Here is a 24,146-nt window from a genome sequence, read left to right on the forward strand (position 1 = left end):
GGGCAAAATGTGGCCCATGTGCTGGAGACAGCCCATCTCATATTTCTGTCCGACTCCCAGCACAGCAGGGCACTCAGATAAGCTGCCTGCCTGCCTGCCATGGCCCCACAAGGCTCTTGTAAGCATCTGGCTGCTGCTTCCATGTCTCTGCATGCCCCTGGCTGAGGAGCAGGGAGGATGCCTCCATGTGCTGTCCCTGCCCCTCCATCACTGTCCTCACAGTGCACATTGCCTGAGCTGCTGGGTGGTGCTCATGGGCACAGGCAGCAGTATTCCTCCCACAAAGGGGCATGCAGAGACTTGCCAGCAGTAGCTGCCTGCTTCCAGGAGTGTGTGAGGCATGGCAGGGAGCCATCAGGTTCAGGCAGCCTGCCTGAGCACCCTGCTGTGCTGCAGGCCAGGAGCCACCTGTGGTAAGTGCCTCCCAGCCAGAGCCTGCCTCTCTCATCCCCTGCCACACCTCAACTCCCTGCACCAGGTCAGAACTCCCACCTGCACCCAAATTTCTCAAAGAGCCCGTACCCCTCACCCTCTTCCAGACCCCAACCCGCTGCACCTGCCCAGCACCCCCTTCTACATGCAAACTCCCTCCCAGACTCCTCACCCTCTCCATTAATATAGTGGAACTATGGAGCCTGTGATGGCTTCCCAAAATTAGTGGGCCATCCCTGCTCTTGCCAGATATGTGTGCATTTGAATGGTTGCAGAAGTGATCCTTTTAAATGAAATGCATATATCATTTTGTTATGTTTGCAAAGTCCTTCGGGATCTTTGGGGACAAAAGGAGCTGTATGAACGGAACTTATTATTTAGTTCCTTTTACAATAAAGTCTTAGAGAATCTATGACACATGACGGTGATGATTTTCAAACACCTGCATCAGAAGTGTTTTTTTTAATAGGTTTTGTTTACTGCCAAAATATCCTGAAAAGACCTCTGACTATAGTAAGAGGATATTAAAGTCAGCTTGGAGAGTACATTGGAAGCATTGTACGTGCAAGATCAGATGCACAATTTAAGAGTAAGACAGCTGTTCTAAAGTTATTTGTACCATAATTTTTTCAAAGTAATGTGTTTCATTTTAGTTGAATGGATCCCAACAATGCAATGTCCTGCTTTTCAAAGCCACTCCTTGCAAAATTGCTGCTTTTTCTTTAACATCATGGTTAGGTGTTTTGCCCTCCCCCCCCATGCCTTAGACAAAAGATTACAGTTGTGAGGGTGGTGATTTGCGCTAATGACTGGGAAAACTATTGTGAATGTGTGAAATACAATAAAACAAACAAAAAGTGCCTGCACCACAAAATGGACTTTGTTAATTTATTTTGAGAAGTGTTATGTAGTTTGGATTATTTATGGCTGTACTTCAGATGAGCACTTCCTAGTAAGGGAACTGTGTGATATTTTGTCAACATAACGAAACCGGTAGCAACAGGAAAGCTAAAGCCTGTGAAGCCACACACGTGAGCCAGGGAGGGCTCCATTGGACCCAAGTTTTGCTTTTCTTACTCCGGCAGAGTCTGTCTGGGATCAGTAGGGTGAGTAACAGGGAACCCAGGATCCAGCCCTGAACTTTCCCCAAAGCAGAGAGGAGGCAGTCACTCCTTTGAGGAGAACAGAGTGTGTGTGAGGCGCTTCTGCTCAGGACAGATCTGGGTTTAGGTTAACCCTGGTGATGAGCCATGCCCGGGTGTCTCGTTCCCAAACAGTGAAAGCTGTTATGTCTGAGTCTGGAAGTGCCCAGAGCTAAACCTCAGCCCGCGAGCTGCCCCGACCCCGGGAGATCCAGGGGATAAATGGCCGGGACTCTGCTTGGCCAGCTCAGGGTCCCGGCTGCCAGCCAGGGAGGCGAGTGTCTGGGGGATAGAGCCATTGGTGGCAGGGGACACGGACAGCCCCTCCGCGATCCCCGGGGCCCCCTCCAGCAGTGCCCGCTCTCAGCCCCGGATTCCCCCGTGCGCTCCCCCGCCCCACACGGCAGGAGAGAGGTGGGGGGGGGGGGGGCGGAGGGCGCTGGCCTAGAGCTGGGCAGGGCGAAGGCAGCAGCGCAAACGCCCCCCCCCGCCCCAAAAACAAACCCCATCTCTGCCCCGGCGCCTCCTCCCCGCCCGCCCGCGCCTTGGGGGGAATGTGAACAGGGGAGGGGGAGGGGCGGGGAGGGGGGCAGTGGGCTGGGGGGCGGTGGCCCGTGTCCAGCAGCACCGTGCCGGCCGGGGGCGCTCCCGCGGGACGGGCTGGGGCTGGGGGAGGGGGACGTTGCAATGTGCAGCTGCGGCGGTGGTGGGGGGAGTCTCCACCTCTTCTGGCAGCTCCAACCTGTGGCTGCCCAGCCCCGTTACAGCCTGGGCGGTGCGGCGGGGTGGGGGACGCTCCTGCGCGGCGCTGGCGGAGCCGGAGCCGGAGCCGGGAGCCGGAGCCGAGCGGGACACGCGGGGGTCAGGAGCCGCAGCTCCACTGTCGGTCCCGGCAGGCCGCGCCGAGGCACAAGCCCCGCGCAGCGACTCCCCCACCCCCCGCCCCGGGGCGCGCAGATGAACTTGGAAGGGCCCCGCCTGGCCCCGCCGCACGGGCCGCCTGCGCTGCGCCTCTGAGCCCGCCCGCGCCGGGGCGCCCTCCTCTCTCGGCGGGCAGGTGGAAGCCGGCTGGACACCATGGACCGGGCCTGGTGCCTCCTGGGGCTGCTCCTAGGTAGGTGACCCGCGGGGGCTGCACAGCGCCTCCAGGCGCCCCGGGAAGGGCCGGGATGCTCCTTGGAGGCCGCCCCGCCCGGCTCTCCGGCCTCGGAACCCCTCTCCGCCCGCCTGACGCCTGAGCGAGGTGGCTGGTACCCTCCCCCCCCGCCCCAAGCCCGGCCCCCGCAGTCCCACGGCCGAGACCCCCCCCAGCGCCCGGCGAACCCCCCCCCGCCTCGGGTCCTGGCACTGGGGGGCGCGGGCCCCCACCCCCGGACTGTGCCCCAGGCGGCGGCTGCCGGCCCGCCCCTCTCTCGAAGCGGCTCCCAGCGGCAGCCGCCCGCCGCAGAGTCAGCACAGGAGCCGAGATCCCCGCGGGGACCGGGCGAGCCCCTGGAGTGGCTGGGGATGGGGATGGGGATGAGGCGGGGGGGGCCCGGGGCTGCACTGGGGTCCCGCCAGCCCGAGCTGCGCTCTGCGCGGTCCCTCCGGGGGCAGTCCTGGCCCTGCGATTTGCATTGACTCGCGGGACTCTCCACGCCGGTCCCCGCGTGTCTCCGGCGCGAGAGAGGAGCCCTTGGGGCCGGACTGCCTCGCTGGGCCGGGCTCTGGGACAGGTCTGCAGCCAGAGCGGGCTTGAAGGGGAGTCTCTCGGCAAAGCCCCCGCGGTAGGAGAGAGGAGTGAGGCAGCTTCTGGCTCCCTGCCCGCTGCTGCTCCTCCTCCCTGGAGGCCTTTGCAAACTTCCCTCTAATTATCTTTCTCTTCTGCCCTAGCCAGTGGCGCAGGCGGGAAGCTGAGCCCCGGTGTGAGGCTAGGGAGGGCTGGGAGACTCTTCCTGGTGCTACTTCCAACCCCAGGGCTGGAGTTCCTGGACCCCTTTTCCAGGAAGGAGCCCAGAGAAGCACAGTCCTTGGAGGTGAAACACATCATCAGGATCGCCCTGCTCCAAGAGGGGAGACAGATTTCCCCTCTGAGCTCCAGGCCAGCTCCAGACAGAAAATTTGGGACCACCTTTACAGCTGGCAAGGCTGACATCTGGCCAGGGCTGGCAAGGAGCTGCAAGAGACCTCAGAGGATGCACAGAGCTGGAGAAGCTAAACAGCCCTGTGGCAGCCACCTAGGGCTATAAGATTCCCCATTAAAAAGATGTGAGTCTGTGGAGGGAACTTCCCCTTATGGGACCTGCTTGGACAGCATGTTGCCCTGGAAAATACAAGGGAGACTCTGAGCTGGAAAGAGCCATGTCCTGTACAAATTTAACAGAAAAAGGAATGGGAAGATATAGCACGGGATGGAGAAGGGGTGATGTTGAGGCCAGTGTTCCCTGTGAGCCGGGTGCTTGGGCAACCAGGCAGAGAGATTCAGAGGCAAACCAGCTAATTAGCAGAGCACCCACAGCTCCCCACAGCCGGCAGCAGGTGTTTCTACTGATGGTGCACATCCGCACAGGCCTCAATGCACATAAAATTTATTTCACCCATGGATGGGAAAAAATAGAGGGAACGTTGCTTAAGGCTAAGAGGCTTGTCTGGAGATCTAGAAACCTCTTATGGGCTTCCTCTTTAGTTTCTTCCTCTGAAAAATATGACCTGCCTTTCAAGGGTGTTTGGAGGCTGAGTTCATTAACTTGTAAAGCAGTTTGAGATCAATGGGTGAAAGGCAGGCATGTAAGTTCAAAGCATTTAAACCACTAAATACAGTGAGAAAGAACTCAACTAAGCCTTTTAAAACACTTAGTAGTGAGGTGATCTGGTTTGGTATCTCATCTGTCATAGCTTCTGGTGGTGATGTTTAAAGGATGGTACCATCAGATCTGAATGTGTAAACAAGATTAAAGCTAACAGTGGCTTGATCAATTGTCCACTCATCTGTACCATCTCACAGCCTGAGATCTTCCAGTGGACTTTAAAATTCGAACCACAAACATTTAGCAAGATTGTAACTGAAAGTGGCAAAAGGTGGGTATAGAAAGGTACCATTCTTACCCTCCCTTTCCTGTATATAAATGATATAATATAAACGGGCTGCATGCATTATATTTTCAACATCTGGCAGCCCTGTTTGCTTGGATAAGGTATGTTACAATACAGTTTTTCGCTGTTGATTTCTTAGTGTTATTACACTTGCAATACATCATCTTAGACTGAAGAAGCTAAAGGTTTTTACAGTTATTGTTAATATTTTATTTTGGGGCAGTGCCACAGGAAAGAGGTAAGGAAACCAAAGGACTATATAACAGCCTTACTTAGGTGCTTTCTAATTTCAAGGTTGATTCCACAGGGGTTGTACATCATCCATAAAAATATTTTTTATAAATGACACGTGCTATGTTGTGGGCAAATATAAGAACCCTCTGAAAGTAAAATATCTTTCCAAACTGGGTTCTGCCAGCTGCAGCCTCTTCTAGGATTGGATTCCAGCTTTGGTTTTCTCCATAGCAATTTCAGGCTTTTGAAAATTTCCTTACTCAACAATTTGTGCTTCTGGGGAAAATATAAAAACCACGATATTTTTTTCACTTGTGCTTTTTTTATTCTTTTTTACATTTCAGCCCTATCTTTGTCTGTATTCATATACTTCACAACATAGCTAAGCTGTCATTATGGAAAGAGCAAACAGAGTCAGATCACAGGATCATAGCCCATTAATTGTTGACTTTTTGGATGGCTTTGAAATCAAGAGTGAAAAATGAAGCAAAACAACCCAGCAAGCAAGCACACAATAAATTAGCAAGCAAGCTTGGTCTATATTAAACATATGGACACAAGACAGTATTGTTACTTGGTCAGTAAAATATGTATAAACTTAGTATTATCTTTTTATGGGATTCGCTTTCTAATCATATAATTGACCTCTACTGTTGATCTTATCTTAGCCCTGACCCCATAATTTTCTAACTTAAAAATAAACATTGGAAGTCAAGAAGTCCTTTTATTTTAAAAACTGGCAAGGTTCTAAACCATCTAAGAGACGTTACCCATGGAAAATATTGATGCGGTATATTGGAATGTAAAAACTTTAATGAAAGTTTAGATAGCAATTGAGAAAGCCTCTTATGCTCTTGTGTTCCCAAGAATAAGTGGTTCTTTAGTGAAGAAGGATCCAAACTTGAACTCAGATACGTAATTCAAGGAAAGGCAATGGATTACTATTACTATTATTTACTATTCCCTGGGCGCCTTTCTTACCAGCTGCATTAGACAAAAGAAAGACCTAACTCTAGGCCTTATGTAAGTCAGTGGGAGACCTTTGAATTGTCTACCTGAGTATTTTAAGCATCCATTTCTGCTCTTACAGAAGTTTCAGTAGACGTTTTGTCACTGATATCAATGTGTACGAGGCTGAAGCCTAATTTAGAGTAAACAGTGAGAAATTGTACAGGGATCTAATCAAGCAATGCTCAGAACAGAATGTCTGAATTGGGAGAATTCTTGTAATGGGCATCCCATATATGAGCAGGGGAACGGAACAAAGGAAATACAGGTTAAGAGGGGAATGCATATTTCCACCTGCCAAGCCCCAAATGTGTGATGCAACATGTCACAAAGATTCTAAATGATGGACAGGGTTTTGCCAAAAACTTAAAATACTGCTGTATTCATTCTTTTGGTTTAAAAAAAACTTTTTTTCCCCCATAGGCCCAGCTTTATGGTTCTTTATGTTCAAAAGTAAAAGTGGATAAGTCATTTTGGACTTAATTAAGAGAAATCAGCAAAATGATGAATACTGCAGAGCTCTGGAACGATAGGTTTGATATAACAGCTCCAGTTGATTCCTGGATTAACCTTTTCCCTTGGACTCCTTTCATATGTATTTTTACCAGTCTCATCCAGTCTTTGATTTTATCAGTACAAAGATCTTTTTACACTCTCAGATGTGCTCTATGTCATATATACCTTTTGTTAGAAAACATTTGCAAGTATTTAGATCTAGTTTGCATTTCTTCACTTTCATTATTGGTAAGAATAAAGCCATATTCTGCCACTGAAACATGCAAAAAAAAAAAGGCCAGTGAAGTCACTTTGCACACTGCCAATAGAAGTCATATTCTGTCATCAGTCAATTCCCCAAACAATCACTGAAGATTCACTCTCAACTCCCATGGAGATAACCTTAAGCACTGAACTCTTTGCCCCACCAAAGTGAAAGGAAAAACATACAGGATTTCACCTGGTATCTGGGGATCAGACCACACTCAAAACTCCCACTGGTGCCTGTGGAATTCACCTCAGTTCTCACATTGATGTCCATGAGATTTGAATGCTGGTCACTGGCATGTTATGGATTTAAAGAGTTTTCTTTCCCATCTCAAAACAAAATACGATACTTTGTTTTCCACGTTATTCAAAGAATTTTTCAATTAGGCCATTTGGAAAAGTCTAATGAAAATATAGATGACAGCAGAAATTTGTGGCAAGAAAGTCCTCAACTTTTTAATTTCAAGTAGTACAAGACCTATTATTAGATTTTGTGGCATGTAAGTTGAATGTCAGCTTTAATTTCAGCATCTGTCGGCAGCATTTAAGAGAACTGGAATGCATCAAAAGTTGGCTAATGTTGACAGCTTGAAATTTCAGTCTACTGTTTTGCCTATCTAGAAACCACACCCAGACCCCAAAAAAGCACACATTAAAACATCTCTAATTCTATAATTTAACTGAGCAAGCAAAGTTTTTCTGTGGTCACTTGTGATTGAGTTACATACATTTCCTGGTGTCTTTATTTTGGTATGTGCTACTGGTCTGGTGGCATGTCTCAGTTTAATACCTTTCTGTGGGATTTTTTGAAACAACTTCCCTCATAAGCTACAGTTCTGCAACTGGGTGGTTCACATTTTTCTTTAGGGTCAGACTCCAGCTTTTCAAGATTCTCTACCCTGCAGCCCTCACACATGGAACCAAAGAGAAACCTGTGTCCTTTCTGAATAATTATGTTTGTTCCTATTATTTGTTTCTCTATTACTGTAATGTCTGGCAGTCCCAGTCATGGATCAGGGACCCAAAGTGCAAGATGCTGTACACACAGAACAAAAAGATAGTCCCAATCCATCAGATCCCACAATATAAATCTCTACAGTCTGATTTTCAAAGGTATTTAGGTGGCTAAAGGGATTTCCAGAATTTAAACAGATTAGGCATCCGATCCCTACTAGGTGCCAATCTGCACCTGTAGGCACCTAAATACCTTTCAGAACCTGATCCCCAATTCCTATGATTCTAGATTGATAGAACTAGGCTGTGAATTCCTTGCTGCCTTGGAGGAGCCATTAGTTAGACAGGCTGTTCCTTGGAAGACACTAGGGTTACTCTGGTGATTATGAACCCCTGGGAGCAAGGCCCATGGAAGTCCAAGATGCAAAGATCTGTTAGAATATCCAGGCCTTCTCCCTGCCAAGGCAGGATTATTCCCTGTTGTGGACTCAGTAATGCTTTGTGCCCCTAAAACATGCCAAGAGAGTAGGCTGCAATAGCCTGATAGATTTCAGTGACAAGAAGTTTATCCCAACGTTTAGGCTCCCTCCCAACAGACTCTCTGTGTTCACCCTTCCCTTCCTGGGTGTTTATAGCCTCTGAATATTTATAGACAGTCATCCTGTCCATCCCCCACAACTGACATTCAGCCAGGCTACACATACTGAGTTTGCTTAATCACTCCCCATAACTCAATCCGACCCACCCCTAATAATTTTTGTTACTCTATTTGCAGCTCCTGCCAGTAACCCTTGCATGGAAACAATGCTGTATTTATGATGAGATTATATGGTAGGTGGTCCCCTTTGTGCTCAAGCTCTGCATAAGTGACTTAGATGTTTGAAATGAGGTTGGCCAAGCTGTGGTCTGATTACCAGTTCTGCTCTTCAAAGTGCTCCGGGAAATAAACATGCTGAGGCATCACTATTAAACAGGGTCATGATGGCCTCTAATAGAGTGTCTCATGGAGAGATTATACGGGATCTGCCAAAGCTGCATAGGCATTCTATATGCTTGAAATGACTGAGTGCCTTTAATGTCAAAAATGCATCTTGTTTTCTTCCCAGTTTCCATCTACTGTAAATGGAGATAGATGCAATTTGTTTTTCCTTTGGAAAAAAATATGGATTCCAATGAGGGTTGCTATTTCATATGGTTATAATTACAGCTCCAAGGTTGTACTGTATGTGAGTGTGTTAAACAGGATGTTGGCACCCAAATCCCACCAGCTAGGTATGCAGGAGATTGGAGATGAGTCTTACTAACTAACAGCAAACCTGCACTATCACTGGCGCTCTACCAAAAAAAACCTGACCTTTCTAGTTATTGGATTGTGTTTGGCATTTCCAAGAGCTTATTAGTGCCAAACTTTTGTAGCAAGGTATGTCAGAGTGTGACACACGTCCCAAAGCAGCAGTGTGGCCTCAGTCTATCAGCTTTCCTCAGACCTTGCTGACACTAAACACAGGGAGCAAACCAGTTCTCTTGTCTATTATGTTCTTTCCTCTAATTAAGCCGCCACCCACCTCCCCGCCCCGCCATCTCCATATTCCGTTATGCAGGTACATGTCATTATCAGGCCTTACCACCAGGGGAGCTCTGTGTACATGCTCTCAGCCCACAAAAGGACAACTCTTTTCAAGCACATTTGTACCTTATATTAGAAGCACTCAAGCTATGCTGACCCATGTAGACTGGGAAAGGGCATAAAACACCTAGTTAAATACATGTTGGCATTGATCTAACCATGGTTTATAAACCTATGAAGGGCCATCTTGCCAGATGTTCTTGTTCAGAGGGTCCCTTTGGGGTTTTTTTGCCTTTGGCCTGTTGATTATGGAAGATTGTCTTCAGTTTCTCGATCCATGTAATATTTTGGGTAAGAAAAACATTAGCAGAGTAATTCTGCATGGGCTGCAGCCAAATTAAAGCCTGCTGAGATCTCTCTGACAGATGTGCTCTGTACCACTAGTATACTTCTATGGCCCTTGGAAGTGGATTCTGAATGTGTGCCTTTCTGTGTATACTGTTCTGTGGATCTGCTTCTTCCTGTGTATCACTTTATTCTCAAAACTGACTTTATCATGGACTGGATTTTTTTATGTCCATTTTGTGTTAAAGCATTCAGCATGAGTGTTTCCTGATTAAGGCCCTGATCCTACACTGTTAAGGCTAATGGAAGATTTGCTATTGAGCTGATGAGCACAGGAGCAAGAATATCCCTGTTTATACATTATGTTAGCCTCTGGATTTTTCTCACTTGGTAAACTACCAGAGAAGGCATTTTAAACTAGGCAATCTGATTTAACATGGTTAACATGAAAGAAGACCCTGAAGGTACGTGAGAGAGTATCTTCTTTGCTCCCACCCTCTCTAGTTCAAATACTGCCTACGTTGTCTGACATGCTTTCCCCTGATTTTTGTTTCAAATGTGTAGACCAAATCTTGCTGGCCTGAGTCAGGAAAAATTCCCACTGAAGGTTGGAGGGACTGAGCACAGAGCTCATCTGGAATAGAAACTGCGGGTGCCTGTCTGTGACTGGTCTAACTCGGTGTGTTTCTCAACCTTTTTAAATAAAGTACGCCTTTATAAGTACCCTCAGACTTCTTCTGAGTACTCCTGAGAGTACACATACTATCAGTTGAGAAACACAGTCCTAAGGCTATTTAAGGTCTTGAAATAAATGTCATTCAACCTTTTAAGATTACTGTACCCTTTTCAGGAGTCAGATTGGTTTTGCATACCACCAAGATACACCTCACTTAAAAACTACTTACTTACAAAAACGTGAAAATATCACAGAAGCCTACTGCTGAAAACTTGCAAACTTTCTACCATCCCATTGTCAAATAAATGAATTGGAATAGAGATATTGTACTTACATTTCAGCGTAATGCACATGAAGCAGTATAAACAAGTCACTGTCTGAATGAACTTTTAGATTGTACTGCCTTTTTTATTTATTTTTTTTCAATTCAGCTTGTTGTAAAACTAGGCAGATATCTAGATGAGTTGATGTACCCCTGGAAGACCTCAGAGTACCCCCAAGGGTACACATACCCTTGGGTGAGAAACACTGGTCTAACTTCTGTCTCATTTATCTTGACCCATTAGGCCCTGGCATATTTTAGAAGGAAAAGCTATACCGTAATGTCTGTATCTCCACAGAAATGAGTTAGTTCATCAGTGTATTAATCCAAACAAAAGAGAAAGTTACAAAAGAGTAATGACCAAATTCTGTCTTTATTTATACCCAAGTTAAAGTCAATCTGGTGTCTAGGGAGATATGGACAATATCATTTTATCATCATATTTGTTGCCCTTTTCTGAACTTCTTCCAATACCAAGATACCTTTTTGAGATGAGGCGACTCCTTCTGCATACAGTGTTCAGGATGGGGACATATCATGGGTTTATACAGAGGCAATAAAATAGTCTCTGTCTTATTCTCCACCCCTTTTCCAATGATTTCTAGCATAGTCTGCTTTTTTTGCCTGCTGCTGACTGTCATCTGCTACGTTCTTGCCCAGTCATCCTGTTCTGTGAGAGCCATTCTTGTACCTCTTCACAGGCAGCTTTGAACTTCACTATCTTGAGTAATTTTGTATCACCTACAAAGTGCATGTTTATGTCACAATGAAATCAACAGGAGTTAACTGATTCTTCCAGTACTGTAACTTGTGTGGAAAATTAAAAATAGTGCTGAGATTAATTATATTATAGTTCTTTTTTTCTAATTTAATGGAATGCTATATATCATGTAGCTCTGCCCCACAAAATTGTACTCTTGGGATATTCTTTATTTTGAGTAAATTAAAAAAACCACTAACTAAACAGAAATGCAAGCAAAATGGATTTGGTAAATGACAAACATTTTCCTTGCATTTAGAACACTGGTCATTCTTTTTATCAGCTAACCCAAATCCATTCTGCATGCTTTTTCAGGGCAGAAGGCTGGCAGAGGAATGCTTTGTTAATAATGCCTGGGTGGAGAAGTGTAATTCACTTGTGCAAAATACATTTGTATGTTTCTCATCCATAGTTTTGTTCTAGTCTGAACACTCATTGCAAAATATCAAAGGTTTTGTGTCATCCTTAAAGAGCTATGTAATTCCTCGCAACTGTACACTCTGATCTTATCCATGTGAATGGGTGACAGTGAAACATTAGATTTATAGAGGGAAATAACATTGGCCTTAGGAAGCAACAGCATATAGCAATCCAGCCCTGGAGAAAAGTTGATCAACAGTCCCTAATTTTGTTGCAGGCTGTAGTGAGGGCAATGTCTTTGCTGTTTATTGATAAAGAAACAAAGATGTGTGTCTAAACTCAACTTTTCTTCCAAAGGTTATTTGCTTGGTAGGACATAAACTAAATTTGCCTCCCAAAACGCATTATAGAAGATTCCTCTCCTGTTGTTTTTAATTAGTAGTGTTCATTTAAAAACTGAGAAGTGAAACTGAATCAACGTAGTGGACTGACAATACCTGGTGGAAGAGAAGTGTGCAGAATAATCTCTCCTGGGATGGATTTTAGCTTGAAGGTCCAAGCCTGAACTCTTATCAGGAAAATGTCTTACTTTTACCTGGAATTTAGCTTGACTAAGGACACAATAGCTGCCCTTTCATGGTTTGATACTATGAGCTCAATGTGATTCAGCTGTGAGAAAGACTGATATAATTCTGGCATGTATTAATGCCAGTGTTGCATCGGAAGGAGCTAATTGGCACCAGTGAGGTCTCTGATGAAGCAGTGTGTTCTGTTTTGGACACTACACTTTAAGAAAGATTGGGACAAATTGAAAAGCGTCCAGAAAAGAGCAACAAAATGATAAAGGATTTAGAAAACCTGACCTATGAGGAAAGGCTTAAAAAATGGGCCTGTTTAGCATTGGAAAAAGAAAAATGGGTCTTCAAATATGTTTGAAAAGATTGTGGTCAATTGTTCTCCATAGCCATTGATGATATGACATGAAGTAATCAGCTTAATGAGCAGTAACAGAAATTTAGGTTAAATACAAGAAAAATCTTTCTAACTATAAAGACAGTTAAATACTGGGATAGGTTACCAAGGGACGAAACATGTCAGGAGTAGACTAGGTTTATCTGGTTCTGTCTTTACACAGAGCCCAGGACTTGGTGAGCTCTTGAGGTCCCTTCCAGCCCTGTGTTTCTATGATTTGATGGCTTGAATGTTCTGAACCAAACATCTCTGAAGTTGGAAGAGTTAAGCTCCAGGTCTGAATTTTGTCACTTGAGATCATTTCTCCTTTATTCATTTCTACCTGAGATCAACTCTACTCAATATAAAAGCAACATAAAATCCTGTCACTCATCTCTCTTCCTTTCTGCCAATAATTCCTTTCTCCACCTCAAACAGACACTTCAGTGAATCCATATGTACTTTGGTTTAAGGGGGTGGAGGAGAGAAGATTCAAACAGGGACAGGGAAAGTCATCACATTTGATCTATGGGGCAAAGCAATCTTTAATAGGAGAATTCTGATAGTGACCCCTGCTATATACTCATCATCCATCCATCTGTATCTATTAAGCACAGGAGCTTCCAGAAGAGCTATCACTGTAGTAGCTAGGCACCACACTAAATTTTTCCAGATCTCTACCTGTGCCCCATCCAGAGTACCAATGTCTGATCCCCAAATAATGCCGCCAATTCTGCATACAATGGTAATGATTGCACATCTAGTTCAAACAATTGTGAATGCCCATTACCAGCAGTGGGGTCTTATTCCATGCCTGTTGTTGTCAGTGGGAATTGGAGCAGTCATTTGCTCTTGTATTAAGCAAAAATATATGGGCTCCACATTTAAAAGGCCAATATTTGGCCCTTTAACTCCAGCACCCTGATCAAATCAAAATATTCACTGTATGCTGTAGAATAATGAATCTGTATGTTTTGAAAATGTAGCTAAATTCAGATGTCAGAGCACTTTGCCAAAGTCTGTTAATTAGGTCTCATGACACTTCTGTACATCGAATCTGCATGTGCATTTCATGTGAATTTTGCAGCTGAATAAAATGAGACACAGGAGTAAGTATTTTGCCTAAGAAGAAAAGGAAAATCTGGGACTGAGCTGGGGCTGGAACTTGCAGGCCTGCCTCCCAGCTGTAAAATAGCCATTGTGCTGCTTTCTTGTGGAATGGGTGCGAATGTTCTAAAATTCGAATGCTAACCAATTGGACTGGGTTTTGCCACTCAAACCTGTCCCTGTTTTGTTGAAAAAAATGTACATGTACCGTACTGGAGACAGGAAATTTGGGCTGCCGACTCTCTAGGACTGTTCTGGAGTCTCCCAGAATTCAAGATGTATCTCTAATTAAAGATTATGTCATGTCATGAAAGCTCCAGGAATAAATCCAACCAAAACTGGCAACCCTACAGGAAATGATAATGCAAGCCATAGGGTGGGGATGCGTCAACCCCCTTGCTAAACGTAACAGGCTTAAAAAGTAGGAAACCACATATCAATGAGTCTGCATCAAGACAGACCCCGTAGTGCTTATAAGGTGGCTTTTCAGCCATTCCCAGTGCTCTGGCACTTGGAGCAGTAACAGAAAACCCACCACCTGGTCCCACTTGCCTTTTGGCAGGCTGGCTTCTGAATTTGCTGACTTTCCAGTTTAGCTGGAATCTATTCCCATTGGGTCCCTCGTAGCAGTTCCAGCACTCACACTTTCAAAGCCATCCAAAACCATTTGCAAGGGCTCCCTTGCTGTGATGTTTAAGATCAAACGAGCTTTTCCCGGTGCAAATGGCAGTTTTACAGCAAGGTGACTGCATTGTAGGCAGAATAGAAGACCCTCAGTGCGGGAGACCTCTGTCTGCCCTCTCCCACCCCATAGCTACTTGACTTGATCTAGGTTCATATGCTCAGCAGTGGCAAATCTCAGTGCTGAAGAATGAGGGATTTAGACCTCAGATGAAAATAAAGTTATTTTTGGGGTAGTGGGGGAAAGGAAGTTCTGTTAATGCCATGCCATTGGCCAGATCCTCAACTAGTGTAAATCAGTATTGTTCTGTTGAAATCAATGGAGCTAAGGCTCTGGCCCATGGTGTTTACATTTGTTTTTGACACTGAGTGACTGCACTGTGGAATTTTCCTGACAGCTTCGTCAGTTGTAATCTTTCTGAACATCCCATGTCTTTATGGGTTGGCTTTGTTCAAAAACACCTTCCTAATGAGATGATTTAAGGCCTATTCCATTCCACAAACCAGGCTCATATCGCTGGTCATTTGAGCTGGCCTTTTAGTGGTACACACTTGGATGACTTGGTTTCTCTTCCCCAAATTAAGGGCCCTGTTTTATCAATAAAAAAAATTATGCAGAACTCTCCCCTGAAGTTAATGGAGGGAGCAGCTTGATCAGAATTTTTTTTACATATAAAATCAATGGCACTTTTTTTTACACACACACACACCCCTTCCAGTTTTGCCAGCCAAGTGCTACTGCTTTTGTGTGTGCAACATACATGCAACAGGTCAATTTGTTGCCCCGTATATCTGCTTCCTGGTTAGGGTATTCTCCAGGCATAATCCCTTCCTCCATACAGCAGGAAGTATGTAGCCCAGAAAGGTAATGGTATATTGGGTGCATTAGGAGGAGTATTTCCAGCAAATCTAGAGAAGTTATTATTCCCCTCTCTTCGGCACTTGTGAGGCCATATCTGGAATCTTGCGGCCAGTTCTAGGCCCCCCACTACAGAAAAGATGTGGATGCATTGGAGCAGGTCCAGTGGAGGGCAGTAAAAATGATTAGGGGGCTGGAGCACATGACCTATGAGGAGAGGCTAAAGGATTTGGGCTTATTTAGTTTGCAGAAGAGAAGAGTGAGGGGTGATTTGATAGCAGCCTTCAACTTCCTGCAGTGGGGTTCTAAAGAGGATGGAAAAAGCTGTTCTCGGTAGTGATGGATGGCAGAGCAAGGAACAATTGTCTCAAGTTACAGAGGGAGAGGTGTAGGTTGGATACTAGGAAAAACTATTTCACCAAGAGGGCAGTGAAGCACTGGAATGTATTACCTAGAGAGGTGGTGGAATCTCCATCCCTAGAGGTTTTTAAGTCCTGGCTTGACAAAACCCTGGCTGGGATGATTTAGTCAGGGTTGATCCTGCTTTGAGCAGGGGGCTGGACTCAATGATCTCCTGAGGTCCCTTCAAACCGTAAGATTATATGATTCTAAGTGCCCAGTTTCACCATTTTCTCTTTGCAGAATCCCCAGATGTCTAGACTCCCTACCAGGGACAGACTGGGTGAAACACCAGAGATTACAGCCAGAGCAGGGGTACTGGCCCCTTACCAGGATAACCCTTGCTTCTACTCGGTTTGGGGGCTGCTTTTTTCCCCCACAGATGATGTGGGTGGAGACACCTTTCTTCTCTGAGGTGATGACGATGTAATCTGCAGCAGGGAATCCTCACAGCTTTTAGGAAGTGACAACTCAGTGCTTAAATTGCAGTAAAGAAATTTAAAAAATAAATGTTGGCCATCGTCTGTCAATTCCTGCTCTGTGGATGCTGAAAATAGATAGCTATAGGTAAGTATCTCCTCAGCTTTCTCTGATAAACAAGCAGCCTCTATTGTCTGCCTCAGTTGTTGAATGAAATCTTCCAGCCTGCTGCTGGGTGAATTATAGAACAAAGAGTGAGCCATCCCAGTGGACCTATAAAATGAATTCAGCCCAGTGCAAGTCTGCAAGGACACCTAACCCAGGGACATTATTTTGCTAGCTGGCTCAATGTAAGCGAGGGTTTCAGGTGTTTTAATTAGACAACATATAATTTATTCATAGTGGGCCAAACCCTGGAGATTCTTAGTTTGGTCTTAATCAGGCAAGCTGCCAGTGGCTCCGGCAGGAGTTTTTCCTGAGTAAAGAGTGAATAAACATCCCAAGAAAGTCTTTAGGATTTAGCTGCGTGTTCACGCATTCCCTAGCCTGTAACATCCGTTGTTATGGGAAATGAGGTAAGTGACAGAGTTACTGTCCTTATGGCGGGCGACAGGAGAGGCTCAGGTTCCCATGTTGTAATTCCCTGGCTCAGTGGCTGCCTCAACAATAGATTAAATACAGAGAGGACAAAGCTTTCAGTCATAGCTGAAGATTTCAGCTGTGAACTGGTGGGGTTCAGAGGAATCACCAACTAAACAACAAATAAAATAAAATTATAGGTGAGTGCTAACGACCCACTGGCCTTGGTAACAATCATTTAGTTTCCATGGTTGAACTAGCCTTTCTTGAGGTCTGTGAACAGACCGGTGAATTTTCAGGCTGTGTGAAGTAAAACATGAAGTAAATGGGAACTGCGGGCACTGAACACCTTGGTAGGATAAGGCCTTAGATGCTAGCAGACCTCTCCCTGCCATTCTAATGCGAGTCTGTTGCTTTTCTGCACTTCCAGACTACATCTAGATGGGGTGGTGCTGCCAGCAGTATCATGCAAATGAGGGCACTTGACAATGCAAATAAATGCTCATTTGCATAGTCACACCTTATTTGCATACTCATGCGAGATCTCTGTCTTGGCTTGTTTTGTGCAGACAGAAGCCTCTGCCATGTAGACGGGGTTCTGTTGGTGGAAACCCCACTTGTCAGCAGCCCCTTCTTCCTGGAAAAAATGAGGAAAAGGAGCTGCTGACAAGGGGGGATTTCGCCAACAGAGCCCCATCTATGCAGTTTGTTTTGTGCCAACAGAAGCCTTTGCTGGGACAGCAATCTTGTGTGAGTATGCAAATGAGGGATGCAACTATGCAAATGAACATATATTTGCATTGTCAAGTGCCCTCATTCTCATGACACTGCGGCAGCAGTACCCTGTCTAGACATAGCCACAGCGTTTGGGCCATGAGGTTTGCTATTTTATGAGCCTTCAGTGATCATCAGAGATGAGAGTAGAGGCCCCATCCAGACTAGTGACAACTAGGGTTCACTCTAAGGTTTTCCATCCATGTGCAGAAAAAAATTTGTTCGGTGCACCCAGGCATGCACCACCACTAGAAACATATGCTGCCAGCTGTAGGCGCTGTGGGGCTGTGCTAATCAGCTGGGTGGATGCTCAAGTGCTCAGCTTACAGGAAAGTCCGGATTTCACGCTCTTATAAAGCCTATTTGCAGACTGAGTGCTGGAGCAACCAACTGCATGTTGTGCAAAGAGACAAGCTAATTTGCAGCAAAGCAATATGGTATTAAGGTGACTGTGATTTGTGAATAAGCTTTTCCCTGTGCTATTGATGCATTAAGCAGCCGTGGTGCCATCTAACCTAATCAGGATACAGTAAATGAGTGATGGGTACAGAGGACACTTAAGTTTTGCACCAACATCTGTCAAGCAAAATGACCAAATCTGCTGTCTAAGTGAAGCAATGACAATAATGGCTTCTGATTTAAAATTAAACTCCTCAGCTGGTCTCCTCACCTCAAAAAAGATATATTGGCATTAGAAAAGGTACAGAAAAGGGCGACTAAGATGATTAGGGGTTTGGAACGGGTCCCATATGGGGAGAGGCTAGAGAGACTGGGACTTTTCAGTCTGGAAAAGAGGCGATTGAGGGGTGATATGATAGAGGTATATAAAATCATGAATGGTGTGGAGAAAGTGAACATAGAAAAATTATTTACCTTTTCTCATAATACAAGAACTAGGGGACACCAAATGAAATTGATGGGTAGTAGGTTCAAAACTAATAAAAGGAAATTTTTCTTCACACAGCGCACAGTCAACCTGTGGAACTCCTTGCCGGAGGAGGCTGTGAAGGCCAGGACTCTATTAGGGTTTAAAAAAGAGCTCGATAAATTTTTGCAGGTTAGGTCCATAAATGGCTATTAGCCAGGGGTAAAGTATGGTGCCCTAGCCTTCAGTACAAGGGCAGGAGATGGATGGCAGGAGATAAATCACTTGATCATTGTCTTCTGTTCTCCTTCTCTGGGGCACCTGGCATTGGCCACTGTCGGTAGATGGGATACTGAGCTGGATGGACCTTTGGTCTGACCCAGTATGGCCATTCTTATGTTCTTATGTTTGCCCCCCCATTCAGTTATGATAAATATCCTGGCATTTGTCTCTAGCAGATGCAGAGCATGATTGGTGAAAGTGTTCTTCTGTACTGACACTGTCTCTGAGTAGGGCTTGTGAAGCTACAACAAGACAGTGGGAGAGACCAGACCAGTGTATGAATCCCATTCCTGGGGTGCTTCTTTGGATGTCATGAAAGCAATTCTGGTAGAAGTGGCATCTTAGGATCCTTTGAGGTGAAAGATACTGACTCACACTTATCCTATTATTCATCTCTATTTGCAAACTTTCTCCATGTTACTTTAACTGAAATGTGTCAGCCTAGAGAATTAAATACACACAAGATATAAGGATTTAGCTTTCTGGGAAGAGTGGGTTAAAAGGAGTCCCAAACTGAGAAAAAAAAGTACCTATTTACAGAAAAAGCATACAGTAAAATGTCCCATAAAATGCTACACTGTTTAAACACAGCGGTGCAAGGTTCTTTGGCAATCTTAGAGAAAGACTAGCACATCATTATTAAAGGCAGGAGTAAGTGCATTTTAATGAACACCAAAGTCACTCATGCAATGGACAGGATTTGAGCCAACCTGAGGGCATTTTTAAGGAACTTGTATTGCTCCCTTCCTAAAATAAGCCTGTTGCTTTTGGGTCTTCAAGACTGCAGAGCACAGAGCTTGCTTTGTTCTCTGAATGGGTCAGATTGATCTGACCAAGCTCCATGAAGAAATGGCTTTTTTTGGTGCAAGCAGCTTTTTCATTGTTTCATCTGAACTCATGGGGGGGATAATAAATGCATGAACAGCTAATGCTGGGGGTCATGAAATAGCTGCAAAAGGCGGTAGGTATACTGTCAGAGCTTTTCAAGCAGTGTCTGTGATAAGAATCACTGCACTTGAAGCAAGCGGCTGTAGCTGTGGTCATAGGACAGGAGAAACAATCCTTTCTGGCAGAGTTACAGGACAGGAGAGAAGCCTCCCGGTCCAGAAACTAGCAAAAGGACTGTAGTAATGAACCAGCAAGGCCTAGTGTGACCTACTGGAATGAAATTGCTGTTCCCCTTTGGTCTTTAAACAAAACTCCGCAATCAAATGAATGCATTTAACTGAAAAGTGCAGGAGTGACTGCATCCATGATCTGAAAGCATGTGTCTTATTTTAAGCCTATGCATCTGGAAAGAAGCTATGGGAGGTACCTGGAGCTCACACTCAACCGCACAACATTGGAAAACTGCACTGGGAGCCAGAGTGTCAGTACCAACTGCGCCACCTACAGGACAGCGCTAGAATTTCAGCTCTTCTGCCTCCCCGGCTGGAAGGTCATTGGGTTTCTACAGGGTAAGGATCCCAGAATCCCAGGGGAGTTTGCAGATTTTATGTCTGGGCTTCCTTGCTAGACTCTGCCAAAAGAGTGAGAAATCACCTTACTAAATAGCATTGTCATGGTACACTGATAGGTGCACACTTAAATTTTAGAGAGCAGCTGCTGTGGATGATTTTCCTTTGCAGAGAAAATGTCAGTTATTGTTTGTGGCTGGAAGAGGGCCCCCAAATTAGAGAGCTGAAAACCCTTTCGTTTCAGGGTAGTTTGAAATGCACTTTCATTTGCAGCACTCTTAATTTGGCAAAGAGCTGAATCAAAATCCTTGATAGCAAAACTAGTACTAGTTCAGAATGTGCTCTGCAGCCAGATCCAAATGCGCCCTCTCGAGCTGCTACCATCTCCCTCATAATTTGCCATGGCTTCCAAACCATAGCTGCAGAAGTTGCTCCCCTCAGTGGCCTCCGGGCTGAGGGAACACAGAAATACACTGGCTTAGGTTTGCACACACAGGCTACGTCAACACGTGCACGCTACATCGAAATAGCTTATTTCGATGAATAACGTCTACACGTCTTCCAGGGCTGGCAAGGTCGACGTTCAGCTTCGACGTTGGGCAGCACCACATTGAAATAGGTGCTGCGAGGGAACGTCTACACACCAATGTAGCACACACCGAAATAAGGGTGCCAGGAACAGCTGCAGACGGGGTCACAGGGCGGACTCAACAGCAAGCCGCTCCCTTAAAGGGCCCCTCCCAGACACAGTTGCACTAAACAACACAAGATCCACAGAACCGACAACTGGTTGCGGACCCTGTGCATGCAGCATGGAGCCCCAGCTGCCGCAGCAGCAGCCAGAAGCCCTGGGCTAAGGGCTGCTGCACACGGTGACCAGAGAGCCCCGCAGGGGCTGGAGAGAGAGCATCTCTCAACCCCTCAGCTGATGGCCGCCATGGCAGACCTCGCTATTTCGATGTTGTGGGACGCGGATCGTCTACATGTGCCCTACTTCGACGTTCAACTTCGAAGTAGGGCGCTATTCCCATCCCCTCATGGGGTTAGTGACTTCGACGTCTCACCACCTAACGTCGATTTCAACTTCAAAATAGCACCCAACACGTGTAGCCGTGACGGGCGCTATTTCGAAGTTGGCGCCGCTACTTCGAAGTAGCATGCACGTGTAGACACGGCCACAGAAGCCCAGCTTTAAAGCACCCCATTGCTTACACCTCATTTACGATTTCCTTCTGTGAGCAGACTTGGGCAGAGTCATGGTTCTAACTCCCTACAAGGAGCTATTGCTCTTTGGCCTCTTCTATTGCACACCAGGAAATAAACACCAGCATACATCTGTATGACCAGGAGATGAACAGTCAAAGTCACAGCAGCAGTGAAGAGGAGGGAAAATTAGGGATTTTTAACTGAAGCTTTCACAGGAACCATGTGAGTTGGCTTCACAAAAATTCCATTAGCTAGCTAGTTCATGGAAAACAGACACCCCATTTAAGGGTAAAAAAGGACTTCTAACTGAAAATACTACCCCTTAATCCCAACCTAGGACAAGCTCCCAAAGTAAGTGGCTGAGTTCTGGGGATTAGCATAAACTCCTGAATGGAGTTAATCTCCCAGGCCAGAAGAAGCTGATGAGCTACAGCAAACTTTCAACATCCATCCTGAAGTAAGGCCCTGCACTAGACAGTAAGTCCTTTCTAAATACCTCCCAGGCTAGTAAATAGAGCAAACTCCTAAACTGGAGTGAGAGCCATAGCCTGAGGGCCCAGCTTTATAGCTCTTAGCTCCTCCCTGATTGGGCTAATCAGCCTCCTCCACCTGACCCAAAATGAAGTCTCAGAGGCAGCATTAACCCTGCATCCTCTTCCCCTAAGTCAAAGTGCCTTAGTCTCACTGTTTAGCTAATGCGTGCAATGGAAAAGAAAGGCGCTCAGCCCTGCATCCAGCTGTAGGGTTCTGCATGGTAGCAGCCCCAAGTGTTCAAAAATCAGGAGTCAGGCTCCAAACAAATGTGAGAGTCTCAGTAATAACAAAAACTTTCTTTCTATTTGCCTTCTTGTATTTAAGCCTTGAAGGTTCATGTTTTCAAGCGTTCCTCGGCAACTCAGGGTAGACACTGCCCTTTTTTTTTTAATTGCAAGGTGGCTTTCTCAAGCAATCGCATGAACAGGAGGCTGTAAGAATAGAACCAAATATCCTGGTAAAACCATGAGAAATGGCAACAGTGGTTTTCCTGCCTCGCTCGGGGACTCAGAATAGAAGGCAACCCTATTCACAAACCTCCATCCTGAACCTTAACCGTTGCTGTGGTGGACAACTCCATCCCAGTACCTGCTAGTAATAGATATGGGGTGAGACTTTTCTCTGTTTCTTATTGGAAAGTCTCTGTCATTCTTCATGGTACTGAGTTGCCCCATTTCTGGGTGACATCTAGCAGAGGAAACGCTACTTGATCATTTGTGAAAATATTTCTATGTAATACCACTTGGGTGAGGACAACTGGCAATAAATTGAAACTCTCCCCACCCTCACCTTCATTTTGCAACAGTTGTGCCCTAACAATTATGGGCTTATGTACCATGACATTCTTCTGGGTAAAGAAATGCTGTGCTGTTGGTTTGTGGGTGTATTTTTAACACAGTTCCTTTTTGCTGGGGGTGCAAATGAAATTACCATTGGAGGAATAATTGTGTCACCAGAGTGAGATGGGGGAAGGCCTTTGATGTTAATGGACAAGGGAACAGAGCAATGGTGAGACCCCTCTCATCATGGGGACCAAAGGAGATAATGCCTGATTAACTTCTCTGTCCACTCAGGCAGGAATTCATACCCCAGCTCTTCCACTCAATACATGACTCAGGACTCTACTACCACTTACTTCTTCTCTGCCCTTAGATGTGAGGTACGTCCGGGACCAGAGTTCCTCACCAGATCCTATCTATTTTATTACAACCGCTTGTTTAAGGCCTATCAGTTCTACTACTGGGACTCCTCCTGTCACGACCCATCCCACTCCCTGGTCATCAAAGGCAAGCTGAGGCTGCGCCAGGCCTCATGGATCACCCGAGGGGCCACTGAGGCAGACTACCAGCTGCACAAAATCGGTATTGTTTTCCACAGCCAGAGGGCCATGCAGGAGATTTCTGCACGGATCAATCAGACGTCAGGAGAAGGCTGCAGTGGACTCTTTCCACCTGGGCGGTCCTGGGCTCCTGGAGTCCTCTATGAGGTGCTGAGTGCCAAGGAGGGACGGGATTGCACTGCAGCCCTGGGCTTTGCCATGCACGAACTCAGCCTGGTGCGGGTGGAGAAGCATTATGAGCCCCTGCTGCAAAATGAGTCAAGCGGCAGCAGAGCAGTGGAGGAGCTGTACCTAGGGGATATTCACACCACATGGTCTGAGAGGCTCCATTATCGACCGACAGGGTATCAACGCCCTTTGCAAAGTGCTGTGGTAAGAACATCTTTTACTCCTGGGCCACATAAAAAAAAAGGAACCCAGCTTCCCCAGGCCCACTGTTTTTCAATGCACATGTTTGCAGCCTGCATAAAGAGAGGTTCTTAAATTATTTACCCCACCTGCACTCAGTCACCTCAGTATTAGAATGATGCAGACAGGTGGCAGGCAGAGAGGCTGGCTTATAGAAGACAAAATTGCATTTTGTGCAAGGTGGAGGTTGGAAGGTCTAACTCCCCACCTAAGTGTTTAGTTGTATATGCATCTGACACATCATCTTACTGAGCATATGGCCTTGAAGCTGGCCAGGACTAAGCAGTAAAGAAAACATAATCTAGCAAACAGTCCTTCTCTGGCAGGGGACATGGAGTTAATAGATTTTCTTCAGCTGCTGTGTTCTTACTAGAAATACAGACTTGGATCCTGTACTGAGGTTAAGTCCCACATCATTATAAGCTCTGTGTACTGTTATTTGTCTTCCATTCTCTCTTCTTATTTCTTTGACCTGTCCTTCAGGTTGAAGGAGGAATAAGCAAACAAGCACAAGCCATTAAATCATTATTCACAGCATAATGCCATTAGAAGGGGAAATTGCCTGAAAACAATTATGTTATTCTACAAAAATCACTTTGCTTCAGCATAAATAATATTACAGCAGATGTGATTTATTTTTATTTTTTGCCA

General features: G+C 45.5%; 1 protein-coding gene across 4 annotated transcripts in view; it reads left to right on the top strand.

Annotated features, from left to right (window-relative positions):
• The first annotated feature begins 1,489 nt into the window (after nt 1-1,489).
• APCDD1L (APC down-regulated 1 like) overlaps nt 1,490-24,146 on the top strand; it is a 32,601-nt gene continuing 9,944 nt past the window's right edge. Inside the window, exons 1-5 of one of the 4 annotated variants that reach the window (XM_075011404.1) lie at nt 2,335-2,688; nt 3,447-3,821; nt 8,380-8,435; nt 19,834-20,008; nt 22,901-23,459. In XM_075011404.1, coding sequence (XP_074867505.1) covers nt 8,420-8,435; nt 19,834-20,008; nt 22,901-23,459 — 750 coding nt within the window. In that variant the 5' untranslated portion in view covers nt 2,335-2,688; nt 3,447-3,821; nt 8,380-8,419. Of the gene's footprint in view, nt 1,539-2,334; nt 2,689-3,446; nt 3,822-8,379; nt 8,436-19,833; nt 20,009-22,900; nt 23,460-24,146 lie in introns of those variants that run through there. The other 3 variants (XM_075011403.1, XM_075011401.1, XM_075011400.1) reach the window with 3 other exon arrangements.

This window comes from Carettochelys insculpta, chromosome 17, assembly GCF_033958435.1.
Source record: "Carettochelys insculpta isolate YL-2023 chromosome 17, ASM3395843v1, whole genome shotgun sequence".
Taxonomy (NCBI): domain Eukaryota; kingdom Metazoa; phylum Chordata; order Testudines; family Carettochelyidae; genus Carettochelys; species Carettochelys insculpta.